The sequence below is a fragment of the Oncorhynchus nerka genome, linkage group LG4 (assembly GCF_034236695.1).
Source record: "Oncorhynchus nerka isolate Pitt River linkage group LG4, Oner_Uvic_2.0, whole genome shotgun sequence".
NCBI classification, from domain to species: Eukaryota; Metazoa; Chordata; class Actinopteri; order Salmoniformes; family Salmonidae; genus Oncorhynchus; species Oncorhynchus nerka.
Window position 1 is genome coordinate 11,353,599 of NC_088399.1, and position 17,213 is coordinate 11,370,811.

General features: G+C 42.2%; 1 protein-coding gene across 5 annotated transcripts in view; it reads right to left on the reverse strand.

Moving 5' to 3' along the window:
* pam (peptidylglycine alpha-amidating monooxygenase) overlaps positions 1 to 17,213 on the reverse strand; it is a 156,399-nt gene that overhangs the window by 102,690 nt on the left and 36,496 nt on the right. For all 5 annotated transcript variants that reach the window (XM_065017215.1, XM_029646556.2, XM_029646549.2 and 2 more), the window contains exons 7-8: positions 2,056 to 2,147; positions 72 to 155 (exon numbers count right to left, since the gene is read on the reverse strand). In XM_065017215.1, the coding sequence (XP_064873287.1) occupies positions 72 to 155; positions 2,056 to 2,147 (176 nt within the window). The remainder of the gene's footprint in view (positions 1 to 71; positions 156 to 2,055; positions 2,148 to 17,213) is intronic.

Sequence of the window (17,213 nt, forward strand, 5' to 3'; positions counted from 1 at the left end):
CCTGTGAATTTTTGGGAAATTACAGGGAATTTTGCAACCCTACTGAAGTTTTATCACCAATCACCACTCACCACTAAAAGCGTGGACATCCCCATAGTGGATTTGCAGCACAAAGTAAGTGATTCTGGATTTCCCTCCAACTTTAAAACCGACATCTGGGAGAGAAAAAAACAAAGAGAAAAAGACAGGCACAAGTAATTAAGGTCTCTGTGAGGGCTGCAAGAATGAGATGCATTGATAAGGATGAAGTCATTGGAGAGCAATTACAGTAATGCAGGCTAAAGGCGCAGGATTACCAATCATGGATCTACTCTCTCCACAGCTCACTGGGGTAGAGTCTGATCTCTCCCCTCTCCAGAGAGCACTGGGGAAGAGTCTGATCTCTCCCCTCTCCAGAGAGCACTGGGGTAGAGTCTGATCTCTCCTCTCTCCAGAGAGCACTGGGGTAGAGTCTGATCTCTCCTCTCTCCAGAGAGCACTGGGGTAGAGTCTGATCTCTCCTCTCTCCAGAGCTCACTGGGGTAGAATCTGATCTCTCCTCTCTCCAGAGAGCACTGGGGTAGAGTCTGATCTCTCCTCTCTCCAGAGAGCACTGGGGTAGAGTCTGATCTCTCCCCTCTCCAGAGCTCACTGGGGTAGAATCTGATCTCTCCTCTCTCCAGAGAGCACTGGGGTAGAGTCTGATCTCTCCTCTCTCCAGAGCTCACTGGGATAGAGTCTGATCTCTCCTCTCTCCAGAGAGCACTGGGGTAGAGTCTGATCTCTCCTCTCTCCAGAGATCACTGGGGTAGAGTCTGATCTCTCCTCTCTCCAGAGAGCACTGGGGAAGAGTGATCTCTCCCCTCTCCAGAGAGCACTGGGGTAGAGTCTGATCTCTCCCCTCTCCAGAGAGCACTGGGGTAGAGTCTGATCTCTCCCCTCTCCAGAGAGCACTGGGGTAGAGTCTGATCTCTCTCTCCAGAGAGCACTGGGGTAGAGTCTCTCCAGAGAGCACTGGGGTAGAGTGATCTCTCCTCTCTCCAGTGAGCACTGGGGTAGAGTCTGATCTCTCCTCTCTCCAGTGAGCACTGGGGTAGAGTCTGATCTCTCCCCTCTCCAGGGAGCACTGGGGTAGAGTCTGATCTCTCCCTCTCCAGGGAGCACTGGGGTAGAGTCTGATCTCTCCCTCTCCAGGAGCACTGGGGTAGAGTCTGATCTCTCCCTCTCCAGGGAGCACTGGGGTAGAGTCTGATCTCTCCTCTCCAGAGAGCACTGGGGTAGAGTCTGATCTCTCCTCTCTCCAGAGAGCACTGGGGTAGAGTCTGATCTCTCCCCTCTCCAGAGAGCACTGGGGTAGAGTCTGATCTCTCCCCTCTCCAGAGAGCACTGGGATAGAGTCTGATCTCTCCCCTCTCCAGAGAGCACTGGGGTAGAGTCTGATCTCTCCTCTCTCCAGAGAGCACTGGGGTAGAGTCTGATCTCTCCTCTCTCCAGTGAGCACTGGGGTAGAGTCTGATCTCTCCCCTCTCCAGGGAGCACTGGGGTAGAGTCTGATCTCTCCCCTCTCCAGGGAGCACTGGGGTAGAGTCTGATCTCTCCTCTCTCCAGAGAGCACTGGGGTAGAGTCTGATCTCTCCTCTCTCCAGAGAGCACTGGGGTAGAGTCTGATCTCTCCCCTCTCCAGAGAGCACTGGGGTAGAGTCTGATCTCTCCCCTCTCCAGAGAGCACTGGGGTAGAGTCTGATCTCTCCTCTCTCCAGAGAGCACTGGGGTAGAGTCTGATCTCTCCTCTCCAGAGAGCACTGGGGTAGAGTCTGATCTCTCCCTTCTCCAGAGAGCACTGGGGTAGAGTCTGATCTCTCCTCTCTCCAGAGAGCACTGGGGTAGAGTCTGATCTCTCCTCTCTCCAGTGAGCACTGGGGTAGAGTCTGATCTCTCCTCTCTCCAGAGAGCACTGGGGTAGAGTCTGATCTCTCCTCTCTCCAGTGAGAGAGAGGTGGAGAAGAGAGAAAGATGGAGGGAGAGAAAGATGGAAGAGAGAGATTAAAGGGAAAAAGAAAGAGAGAGACTGTGTACCTGGGGGTAGCCTGGTGGGTGGGGCATTTCGGGCCCAGGCGTACATGATGGAGGCTTCGTCCTCACAGGTCCCCTTGACACTCCCACAGTCCCTGAAAGAACCAAACAAAAGCACTGGGTCAATACAGCCCTCTCAGTGGGTACAATATTGATGAGTCACACACTCACACACACACACACACACACACACTGCGTCTTTGCTATGGTTTGTGCAGGCAGGTGCAGAGTTTCGCATTTGCATTTTTTTTTTTTTTTAATGTAGAGAATAAATCAAACCTAAAATGTTAAAGAAGACTGGCCCAGCTAGCACAGAACGTTCTGAGAACCATATGTTTCTTAGAGCTTGGTGAGAGCGTGGTTGTCCTATTGTTATTTAGCATAAAACTTTCCCACAACTTTCTGGAACCGGTGCAGAATAGTTGCTTGGGTTTGAAACATTTTCAGCAGATTTGAAAGAACTTCATTAAATTAAAAAAATTTACCATTATTTTCTTGCTATTTCATTACTTTGACAGAAAGTTTCCTAAAAGTTCAAACATGGTTAAATGTAATTAACATTTTGGTAATGTTAAAAGAAAATGATCCAAACGGTTTGACATTGGGAATGTTCTCAAATAGTTCAGAGAACGTTAAGAAACAATGTTCTTCTGTGGGAATTTCAGCACTTCAGCATAACGTTTCATACACGTTTCCTCGTGGTTCTATTTAAAGACATGTTCTTTAATTGTTCAGAACTTTAAGAAACAGCACTCTTCTGTGGGAATTTCAGTACTTCCACAAACATTTCACCCAAGTTCCCATGTGTTTCTATTTAATGTCATACATTTACTACATTCTGGGAACGTAACATTTTTTGGGATGATTTTAGTAACTTTCAGAGAATGTTATTTAAAAACAAATACATTCTGTTCTCAGTGTCTACAAAACTCTCAATCAGGTGTGTTGATCTTAATGAGTGCTTGTTTCCTTTGAAATGGGGTCTGTTTAAATAGACTAATGTACTGTATCTGTGTTGGGAGTTCCAAAATGTAACCTAAAATAAGCTAGCAGTGTTATTAGAAGTACTGTTGAAACATTCGTGAATGTTTTAAGGAAGTTATTAAAAAAAACTCAAAAACAACCGTTACATTTTGAGCATAGCGATAAGAAAAAGTTTAAAAAATAACCATAAGAAAACTTTCACAACATTTAGAGAATGTTCTCAGAATGTTATTTAATTACCTTAAAATACTCTTACATTTCCGATCTCAGTGTGTTAATAAAACCTCCCAGGAAAACGGTCAAGAAATCAGAGTAAAACGTTCTAAGAACATCCCTGCAACCTAAAAATAAACTTCCCAGTAGAGGCAAAAATTTTGTTCTCAGGTGTTTAAAAGACATTCTGTTTCAACAGTCGGGAATCGAATGGATTCGTTCCCACAATCAATGAGAAAACAAAAACATACGTTCTCACAACTTCCAAGGAACCAAATATGTTAGCTGGGGGGTATGTATCGAATAGTTTTGCTTAGTTATTTTTCAACCCATCCCAGGGAAAAATGACCAAACTTTGTTGTTTGCACTTTGTGCAAAATGCTTGGTAAATCTGACACACACAATGTAAAATAGTAAAAAGATGGACAAACGCACAAACATCCATTTAAGAGGCAGGCTTTAATTTGCGGTATCCACACCACTTCCATACATCTACACCACAACAGAACTATCATATCCTAGAACACCATCCATCTACACCACAACAGAACTATCATATCCTAGAACACCATCCATCTACACCACAACAGAACTATCATATCCTAGAACACCATCCATCTACACCCCAACAGAACTATCATATCCTAGAACACCATCCATCTACACCACAACAGAACTATCATACTATCATATCCTAGAACAACATCCATCTACAACTCAACAGAACTATCATACTATCATATCCTAGAACATACATCTACACCTCAACATAACTATCATATCCTAGAACACCATCCATCTACACCACAACAGAACTATCATACTATCATATCCTAGAACACCATCCATCTACACCACAACAGAACTATCATATCCTAGAACACCATCCATCTACACCACAACAGAACTATCATATCCTAGAACACCATCCATCTACACCACAACAGAACCATCATGTCCTAGAACACCATCCATCTACACCACAACAGAACTATCATATCCTAGAACACCATCCATCTACACCACAACAGAACTATCCATCATATCCTAGAACACCATCTGAACACCATAACTATCATATCCTAGAACACCATCCATCACACAACAGAACCATCATATCCTAGAACACCATCCATCTAAACCACAACAGAACTATCAGAAACATCCATCTACATCAACAGAACCATCATATCCTAGAACACCATCCATCTAAAACACAACAGAACTATCATATCCTAGAACACCATCCATCTACACCCCAACAGAACCATCATACTATCATATCCTAGAACACCATCCATCTACACCCCAACAGAACTATCATATCCTAGAACACCATCCATCTACATCCAACAGAACTATCCATCCTAGAACACCATCCATCTACACCCCAACAGAACTATCATACTATCATATCCTAGAACACCATCCATCTACACCACAACAGAACTATCATACTATCATATCCTAGAACACCATCCATCTACAACTCAACAGAACTATCATATCCTAGAACACCATCCATCTACACCACAACAGAACTATCATATCCTAGAACACCATCCATCTACACCTCAACAGAACCATCATGTCCTAGAACACCATCCATCTACACCACAACAGAACTATCATATCCTAGAACACCATCCATCTACACCACAACAGAACTATCATACTATCATATCCTAGAACACCATCTGTCTACACCCCAACATAACTATCATATCCTAGAACACCATCCATCTACACCTCAACAGAACCATCATACTATCATATCCTAGAACACCATCCATCTACACCCCAACAGAACTATCATATCCTAGAACACCATCCATCTACACCACAACAGAACTATCATATCCTAGAACACCATCCATCTACACCCCAACAGAACTATCATATCCTAGAACACCATCCATCTACACCCCAACAGAACTATCATATCCTAGAACACCATCCATCTACACCACAACAGAACTATCATATCCTAGAACACCATCCATCTACACCACAACAGAACTATCATATCCTAGAACACCATCCATCTACACCCCAACAGAACTATCATAACCTAGAACACCATCCATATAAACCACAACAGAACTATCATACTATCATATCCTAGAACACCATCCATCTACACCACAACAGAACTATCATATCCTAGAACACCATCCATCTACACCACAACAGAACTATCATATCCTAGAACACCATCCATCTACACCACAACAGAACTATCATATCCTAGAACACCATCCATCTACACCACAACAGAACTATCATACTATCATATCCTAGAACAACATCCATCTACAACTCAACAGAACTATCATATCCTAGAACACCATCCATCTACACCACAACAGAACTATCATATCCTAGAACACCATCCATCTACACCACAACAGAACTATCATACTATCATATCCTAGAACACCATCCATCTACAACTCAACAGAACTATCATATCCTAGAACACCATCCATCTACACCACAACAGAACTATCATATCCTAGAACACCATCCATCTACACCTCAACAGAACTATTATATCCTAGAACACCATCCATCTACACCCCAACAGAACTATCATACTATCATATCCTAGAACACCATCCATCTAAACCACAACAGAACTATCATATCCTAGAACACCATCCATCTACACCTCAACAGAACTATCATATCCTAGAACACCATCCATCTACACCTCAACAGAACCATCATGTCCTAGAACACCATCCATCTACACCACAACAGAACTATCATATCCTAGAACACCATCCATCTACACCCCAACAGAACTATCATATCCTAGAACACCATCCATCTACACCACAACAGAACTATCATACTATCATATCCTAGAACAACATCCATCTACAACTCAACAGAACTAACATATCCTAGAACACCATCCATCTACACCACAACAGAACTATCATATCCTAGAACACCATCCATCTACACCACAACAGAACTATCATACTATCATATCCTAGAACACCATCCATCTACAACTCAACAGAACTATCATATCCTAGAACACCATCCATCTACACCACAACAGAACTATCATATCCTAGAACACCATCCATCTACACCTCAACAGAACTATCATATCCTAGAACACCATCCATCTACACCCCAACAGAACTATCATACTATCATATCCTAGAACACCATCCATCTAAACCACAACAGAACTATCATATCCTAGAACACCATCCATCTACACCTCAACAGAACTATCATATCCTAGAACACCATCCATCTACACCTCAACAGAACCATCATATCCTAGAACACCATCCATCTACACCACAACAGAACTATCATATCCTAGAACACCATCCATCTACACCCCAACAGAACTATCATATCCTAGAACACCATCCATCTACACCACAACAGAACTATCATACTATCATATCCTAGAACACCATCTGTCTACACCCCAACAGAACTATCATATCCTAGAACACCATCCATCTACACCTCAACAGAACCATAATATCCTAGAACACCATCCATCTACACCACAACAGAACTATCATATCCTAGAACACCATCCATCTACACCCCAACAGAACTATCATAACCTAGAACACCATCCATCTAAACCACAACAGAACTATCATACTATCATATCCTAGAACACCATCCATCTACACCACAACAGAACTATCATATCCTAGAACACCATCCATCTACACCACAACAGAACTATCATATCCTAGAACACCATCCATCTACACCACAACAGAACTATCATATCCTAGAACACCATCCATCTACACCACAACAGAACTATCATATCCTAGAACACCATCCATCTACACCACAACAGAACTATCATACTATCATATCCTAGAACAACATCCATCTACAACTCAACAGAACTATCATATCCTAGAACACAATCCATCTACACCTCAACAGAACCATCATACTATCATTTCCTAGAACACCATCCATCTACAACTCAACAGAACTATCATATCCTAGAACACCATCCATCTACACCACAACAGAACTATCATATCCTAGAACACCATCCATCTACACCACAACAGAACTATCATACTATCATATCCTAGAACACCATCCATCTACAACTCAACAGAACTATCATATCCTAGAACACCATCCATCTACACCACAACAGAACTATCATATCCTAGAACACCATCCATCTACACCTCAACAGAACTATCATATCCTAGAACACCATCCATCTACACCCCAACAGAACTATCATACTATCATATCCTAGAACACCATCCATCTAAACCACAACAGAACTATCATATCCTAGAACACCATCCATCTACACCCCAACAGAACTATCATATCCTAGAACACCATCCATCTACACCACAACAGAACTATCATATCCTAGAACACCATCCATCTACACCACAACAGAACTATCATATCCTAGAACACCATCCATCTACACCCCAACAGAACTATCATAACCTAGAACACCATCCATATAAACCACAACAGAACTATCATACTATCATATCCTAGAACACCATCCATCTACACCACAACAGAACTATCATATCCTAGAACACCATCCATCTACACCACAACAGAACTATCATATCCTAGAACACCATCCATCTACACCACAACAGAACTATCATATCCTAGAACACCATCCATCTACACCACAACAGAACTATCATACTATCATATCCTAGAACAACATCCATCTACAACTCAACAGAACTATCATATCCTAGAACACCATCCATCTACACCCCAACAGAACTATCATATCCTAGAACACCATCCATCTACACCCCAACAGAACTATCATATCCTAGAACACCATCCATCTACACCACAACAGAACTAACATACTATCATATCCTAGAACAACATCCATCTACAACTCAACAGAACTATCATACTATCATATCCTAGAACATACATCTACACCTCAACATAACTATCATATCCTAGAACACCATCCATCTACACCCCAACAGAACTATCATACTATCATATCCTAGAACACCATCCATCTACACCACAACAGAACTATCATACTATCATATCCTAGAACACCATCCATCTACACCACAACAGAACTATCATATCCTAGAACACCATCCATCTACACCACAACAGAACTATCATATCCTAGAACACCATCCATCTACACCTCAACAGAACCATCATGTCCTAGAACACCATCCATCTACACCACAACAGAACTATCATATCCTAGAACACCATCCATCTACACCACAACAGAACTATCATACTATCATATCCTAGAACACCATCTGTCTACACCCCAACATAACTATCATATCCTAGAACACCATCCATCTACACCTCAACAGAACCATCATATCCTAGAACACCATCCATCTAAACCACAACAGAACTATCATATCCTAGAACACCATCCATCTACACCTCAACAGAACCATCATATCCTAGAACACCATCCATCTAAACCACAACAGAACTATCATATCCTAGAACACCATCCATCTACACCTCAACAGAACCATCATACTATCATATCCTAGAACACCATCCATCTACACCCCAACAGAACTATCATATCCTAGAACACCATCCATCTACACCCCAACAGAACTATCATATCCTAGAACACCATCCATCTACACCCCAACAGAACTATCATACTATCATATCCTAGAACACCATCCATCTACACCACAACAGAACTATCATACTATCATATCCTAGAACACCATCCATCTACAACTCAACAGAACTATCATATCCTAGAACACCATCCATCTACACCACAACAGAACTATCATATCCTAGAACACCATCCATCTACACCTCAACAGAACCATCATGTCCTAGAACACCATCCATCTACACCACAACAGAACTATCATATCCTAGAACACCATCCATCTACACCACAACAGAACTATCATACTATCATATCCTAGAACACCATCTGTCTACACCCCAACATAACTATCATATCCTAGAACACCATCCATCTACACCTCAACAGAACCATCATACTATCATATCCTAGAACACCATCCATCTACACCCCAACAGAACTATCATATCCTAGAACACCATCCATCTACACCACAACAGAACTAGCATATCCTAGAACACCATCCATCTACACCCCAACAGAACTATCATATCCTAGAACACCATCCATCTACACCCCAACAGAACTATCATATCCTAGAACACCATCCATCTACACCACAACAGAACTATCATATCCTAGAACACCATCCATCTACACCACAACAGAACTATCATATCCTAGAACACCATCCATCTACACCCCAACAGAACTATCATAACCTAGAACACCATCCATATAAACCACAACAGAACTATCATACTATCATATCCTAGAACACCATCCATCTACACCACAACAGAACTATCATATCCTAGAACACCATCCATCTACACCACAACAGAACTATCATAACTAGAACACCATCCATCTACACCCCAACAGAACTATCATAACCTAGAACACCATCCATATAAACCACAACAGAACTATCATACTATCATATCCTAGAACACCATCCATCTACACCACAACAGAACTATCATATCCTAGAACACCATCCATCTACACCACAACAGAACTATCATATCCTAGAACACCATCCATCTACACCACAACAGAACTATCATATCCTAGAACACCATCCATCTACACCACAACAGAACTATCATACTATCATATCCTAGAACAACATCCATCTACAACTCAACAGAACTATCATATCCTAGAACACCATCCATCTACACCACAACAGAACTATCATATCCTAGAACACCATCCATCTACACCACAACAGAACTATCATACTATCATATCCTAGAACACCATCCATCTACAACTCAACAGAACTATCATATCCTAGAACACCATCCATCTACACCACAACAGAACTATCATATCCTAGAACACCATCCATCTACACCTCAACAGAACTATCATATCCTAGAACACCATCCATCTACACCCCAACAGAACTATCATACTATCATATCCTAGAACACCATCCATCTAAACCACAACAGAACTATCATATCCTAGAACACCATCCATCTACACCTCAACAGAACTATCATATCCTAGAACACCATCCATCTACACCTCAACAGAACCATCATGTCCTAGAACACCATCCATCTACACCACAACAGAACTATCATATCCTAGAACACCATCCATCTACACCACAACAGAACTATCATACTATCATATCCTAGAACACCATCCATCTACACCCCAACATAACTATCATATCCTAGAACACCATCCATCTACACCTCAACAGAACCATCATATCCTAGAACACCATCCATCTAAACCACAACAGAACTATCATATCCTAGAACACCATCCATCTACACCTCAACAGAACCATCATATCCTAGAACACCATCCATCTAAACCACAACAGAACTATCATATCCTAGAACACCATCCATCTACACCTCAACAGAACCATCATACTATCATATCCTAGAACACCATCCATCTACACCCCAACAGAACTATCATATCCTAGAACACCATCCATCTACACCCCAACAGAACTATCATATCATAGAACACCATCCATCTACACCCCAACAGAACTATCATACTATCATATCCTAGAACACCATCCATCTACACCACAACAGAACTATCATACTATCATATCCTAGAACACCATCCATCTACAACTCAACAGAACTATCATATCCTAGAACACCATCCATCTACACCACAACAGAACTATCATATCCTAGAACACCATCCATCTACACCTCAACAGAACCATCATGTCCTAGAACACCATCCATCTACACCACAACAGAACTATCATATCCTAGAACACCATCCATCTACACCACAACAGAACTATCATACTATCATATCCTAGAACACCATCTGTCTACACCCCAACATAACTATCATATCCTAGAACACCATCCATCTACACCTCAACAGAACCATCATACTATCATATCCTAGAACACCATCCATCTACACCCCAACAGAACTATCATATCCTAGAACACCATCCATCTACACCACAACAGAACTATCATATCCTAGAACACCATCCATCTACACCCCAACAGAACTATCATATCCTAGAACACCATCCATCTACACCCCAACAGAACTATCATATCCTAGAACACCATCCATCTACACCACAACAGAACTATCATATCCTAGAACACCATCCATCTACACCACAACAGAACTATCATATCCTAGAACACCATCCATCTACACCCCAACAGAACTATCATAACCTAGAACACCATCCATATAAACCACAACAGAACTATCATACTATCATATCCTAGAACACCATCCATCTACACCACAACAGAACTATCATATCCTAGAACACCATCCATCTACACCACAACAGAACTATCATATCCTAGAACACCATCCATCTACACCCCAACAGAACTATCATAACCTAGAACACCATCCATATAAACCACAACAGAACTATCATACTATCATATCCTAGAACACCATCCATCTACACCACAACAGAACTATCATATCCTAGAACACCATCCATCTACACCACAACAGAACTATCATATCCTAGAACACCATCCATCTACACCACAACAGAACTATCATATCCTAGAACACCATCCATCTACACCACAACAGAACTATCATACTATCATATCCTAGAACAACATCCATCTACAACTCAACAGAACTATCATATCCTAGAACACCATCCATCTACACCACAACAGAACTATCATATCCTAGAACACCATCCATCTACACCACAACAGAACTATCATACTATCATATCCTAGAACACCATCCATCTACAACTCAACAGAACTATCATATCCTAGAACACCATCCATCTACACCACAACAGAACTATCATATCCTAGAACACCATCCATCTACACCTCAACAGAACTATCATATCCTAGAACACCATCCATCTACACCCCAACAGAACTATCATACTATCATATCCTAGAACACCATCCATCTAAACCACAACAGAACTATCATATCCTAGAACACCATCCATCTACACCTCAACAGAACTATCATATCCTAGAACACCATCCATCTACACCTCAACAGAACCATCATGTCCTAGAACACCATCCATCTACACCACAACAGAACTATCATATCCTAGAACACCATCCATCTACACCCCAACAGAACTATCATAACCTAGAACACCATCCATCTACACCACAACAGAACTATCATACTATCATATCCTAGAACACCATCTGTCTACACCCCAACAGAACTATCATATCCTAGAACACCATCCATCTACACCTCAACAGAACCATCATATCCTAGAACACCATCCATCTACACCACAACAGAACTATCATATCCTAGAACACCATCCATCTACACCCCAACAGAACTATCATAACCTAGAACACCATCCATCTAAACCACAACATAACTATCATACTATCATATCCTAGAACACCATCCATCTACACCACAACAGAACTATCATATCCTAGAACACCATCCATCTACACCACAACAGAACTATCATATCCTAGAACACCATCCATCTACACCACAACAGAACTATCATATCCTAGAACACCATCCATCTACACCACAACAGAACTATCATATCCTAGAACACCATCCATCTACACCACAACAGAACTATCATACTATCATATCCTAGAACAACATCCATCTACAACCTCAACAGAACTATCATATCCTAGAACACAATCCATCTACACCTCAACAGAACCATCATACTATCATTTCCTAGAACACCATCCATCTACAACCTCAACAGAACTATCATATCCTAGAACACCATCCATCTACACCACAACAGAACTATCATATCCTAGAACACCATCCATCTACACCACAACAGAACTATCATACTATCATATCCTAGAACACCATCCATCTACAACTCAACAGAACTATCATATCCTAGAACACCATCCATCTACACCACAACAGAACTATCATATCCTAGAACACCATCCATCTACACCTCAACAGAACTATCATATCCTAGAACACCATCCATCTACACCCCAACAGAACTATCATACTATCATATCCTAGAACACCATCCATCTAAACCACAACAGAACTATCATATCCTAGAACACCATCCATCTACACCTCAACAGAACTATCATATCCTAGAACACCATCCATCTACACCACAACAGAACTATCATACTATCATATCCTAGAACACCATCCATCTACACCCCAACAGAACTATCATATCCTAGAACACCATCCATCTACACCAACAGAACTATCATAACCTAGAACACCATCCATCTACACCACAACAGAACTATCATATCCTAGAACACCATCCATCTACACCACAACAGAACTAGCATATCCTAGAACACCATCCATCTACACCCCAACAGAACTATCATATCCTAGAACACCATCCATCTACACCCCAACAGAACTATCATATCCTAGAACACCATCCATCTACACCACAACAGAACTATCATATCCTAGAACACCATCCATCTACACCACAACAGAACTATCATATCATAGAACACCATCCATCTACACCCCAACAGAACTATCATAACCTAGAACACCATCCATCTAAACCACAACAGAACTATCATACTATCATATCCTAGAACACCATCCATCTACACCACAACAGAACTATCATATCCTAGAACACCATCCATCTACACCACAACAGAACTATCATATCCTAGAACACCATCCATCTACACCACAACAGAACTATCATATCCTAGAACACCATCCATCTACACCACAACAGAACTATCATATCCTAGAACACCATCCATCTACACCACAACAGAACTATCATACTATCATATCCTAGAACAACATCCATCTACAACTCAACAGAACTATCATATCCTAGAACACCATCCATCTACACCACAACAGAACTATCACATCCTAGAACACCATCCATCTACACCCCAACAGAACTATCATACTATCATATCCTAGAACACCATCCATCTAAACCACAACAGAACTATCATATCCTAGAACACCATCCATCTACACCTCAACAGAACTATCATATCCTAGAACACCATCCATCTACACCTCAACAGAACCATCATGTCCTAGAACACCATCCATCTACACCACAACAGAACTATCATATCCTAGAACACCATCCATCTACACCACAACAGAACTATCATACTATCATATCCTAGAACACCATCTGTCTACACCCCAACAGAACTATCATATCCTAGAACACCATCCATCTACACCTCAACAGAACCATCATATCCTAGAACACCATCCATCTAAACCACAACAGAACTATCATATCCTAGAACACCATCCATCTACACCTCAACAGAACCATCATATCCTAGAACACCATCCATCTAAACCACAACAGAACTATCATATCCTAGAACACCATCCATCTACACCACAACAGAACTATCATATCCTAGAACACCATCCATCTACACCACAACAGAACTATCATACTATCATATCCTAGAACACCATCCATCTACACCTCAACAGAACCATCATATCCTAGAACACCATCCATCTAAACCACAACAGAACTATCATATCCTAGAACACCATCCATCTACACCTCAACAGAACCATCATATCCTAGAACACCATCCATCTAAACCACAACAGAACTATCATATCCTAGAACACCATCCATCTACACCCCAACAGAACTATCATAACCTAGAATACCATCCATCTACACCACAACAGAACTATCATATCCTAGAACACCATCCATCTACACCACAACAGAACTATCATATCCTAGAACACCATCCATCTACACCCCAACAGAACTATCATAACCTAGAACACCATCCATCTACACCACAACAGAACTATCATATCCTAGAACACCATCCATCTACACCACAACAGAACTATCATACTATCATATCCTAGAACAACATCCATCTACAACTCAACAGAACTATCATACTATCATATCCTAGAACACCATCCATCTACACCACAACAGAACTATCATATCCTAGAACACCATCCATCTACACCACAACAGAACTATCATATCCTAGAACACAGAAGGTAATAGTGTGCCCCTGGCTTGATATGGAGACCGGCAGTTATGATTAAAGGCCAGTAACGCCTTACATTGTTTCTCCTGATAGCTAGTGTCTAAAAGATATTCCCGTCATTTGTTCCAAATGAATACACCACACTCAAAGATTAGGAGCAAGCAGCAGCAGCAGTAGCAGACGCTTCCGTTAAGAGCCTCACGCCTCCCAGATTCCATTTCATGCCTTTGTGCGTTCTGGAAAACACCATTAAAAGCATATTGTCTTCACTTTTGGCACAATAATGACTAGCCTTACTACTTTTCACCCTATTCTTCCTGTTCCAGAGCTCACAGCTTGAACGGTGTAGCAGTGTGTACTCATCATTGATGTTGACCCCCCTGTAGCTCTCCAGTGTGTTGCAGAGGAGAACCGGTGCAACGAGGGCTAGGTGACAAGAGTGGGTTAAAAACAGAGCTTTCCTTTTTCAGGAGAGGTTGTTTTTTTTTCTAGCTCAATGTGGAATTGTGTGGATGTGCTCGTAGTGGGCTAAGCAAGTGTTCTGATTGGGTAGACACATTGTGTTTGTCCCAAATGGTACCCAGCCTCTTTATAGTGCACTAGGTAGCGACTAGGGTGCCATTTGGGACGAACACTCTTGGTATGGCCTATTTTCTTGCCCCCCCCACTGATCCTCCAGAGCTTCCTTGTGATTTCAGAAGCAGCTTCACAGGCAGTTTCAGAATATATCTCAACCGCTTTTAACTCGAGGAATGCCAAATGTGCTTTCAGAGTGGGGAGGAATTTGAAAATCACCCCCGCAGGATAGCTGAAGAAGAGATGCATAATTTAAATGAAAACAGGGTAGCTGAATGGATGAAACGATTAAAGCCCGAATGGCAATTGTGATGGTCGTTTGGAATTTTGATAGTCATAGTCAACATACGGTGCTCTTAAAAAAACAGGTTTGATTAGAAAACATACTCATTGCTTTGTGTATTTTTGCTGTGTGACTCTAGAGGTGTATTCTGATTTGACCCTCCCAGACACAGGAAGTCAGTAGATGCTGAGCCGTGTTTCACTTGAACGTTGCGGTAGCGTAATGTGGTCTTCGTCTTCCTCATCACATACACTGAAGAGTCCATTCTGAGGGGAGGAAAGATAAACAACCCCTCCCGACGAGCGACCTGCAGCACCCACCACCCTCACACACCCACACCACCCTGTACAGGGCTCCCATGATCTCTGTTGTCGAGGTGACAGCAGTTGCTATGGTAACAGGCAAGTTTATCATTGAGCATCTGAAGAGGTCTCCTCTTCCCTCTGTTTCTTCTCCTTTTTTCTCTCTTGTGCGTCTCTCTCTTCTGCCCCTCTCCCTCTCTCTTCTGCCCCTCTCTCTCTTCTGCCCCTCTCCCTCCTCCTCTCTTCTGCCTCTCTCTCTCCTGCCGCTTTCTCTCTCTCTCTAGCCGCCGCTCTCTCTAGCCGCTCTCGCTCTCTCTAGCCGCTCTCGCTCTCTCTAGCCGCTCTCGCTCTATCCTGCTTCTCTCTCTCTCTCTCCTGCTTCTCTCTCTCTCTCCTCTCTCTCTCTCTCCTGCCTCTCTCTCTCTCTCCTGCCTCTCTCTCTCTCTCCTGCCTCTCTCTCTCTCTCCTGCCTCTCTCTCTCTCTCTCTCTCTCTCTCTCTCTCTCTCTCTCTCCTGCCTCTCTCTCTCTCTCTCCTGCCTCTCTCTCTCTCTCTCTCCTGCCTCTCTCTCTCTCTCCTGCCTCTCTCTCTCTCCTGCCTCTCTCTCTCTCCTGCCTCCCGCTCTCTCTCCTGCCTCCCGCTCTCTCTCCTGCCTCCCGCTCTCTCTCCTGCCTC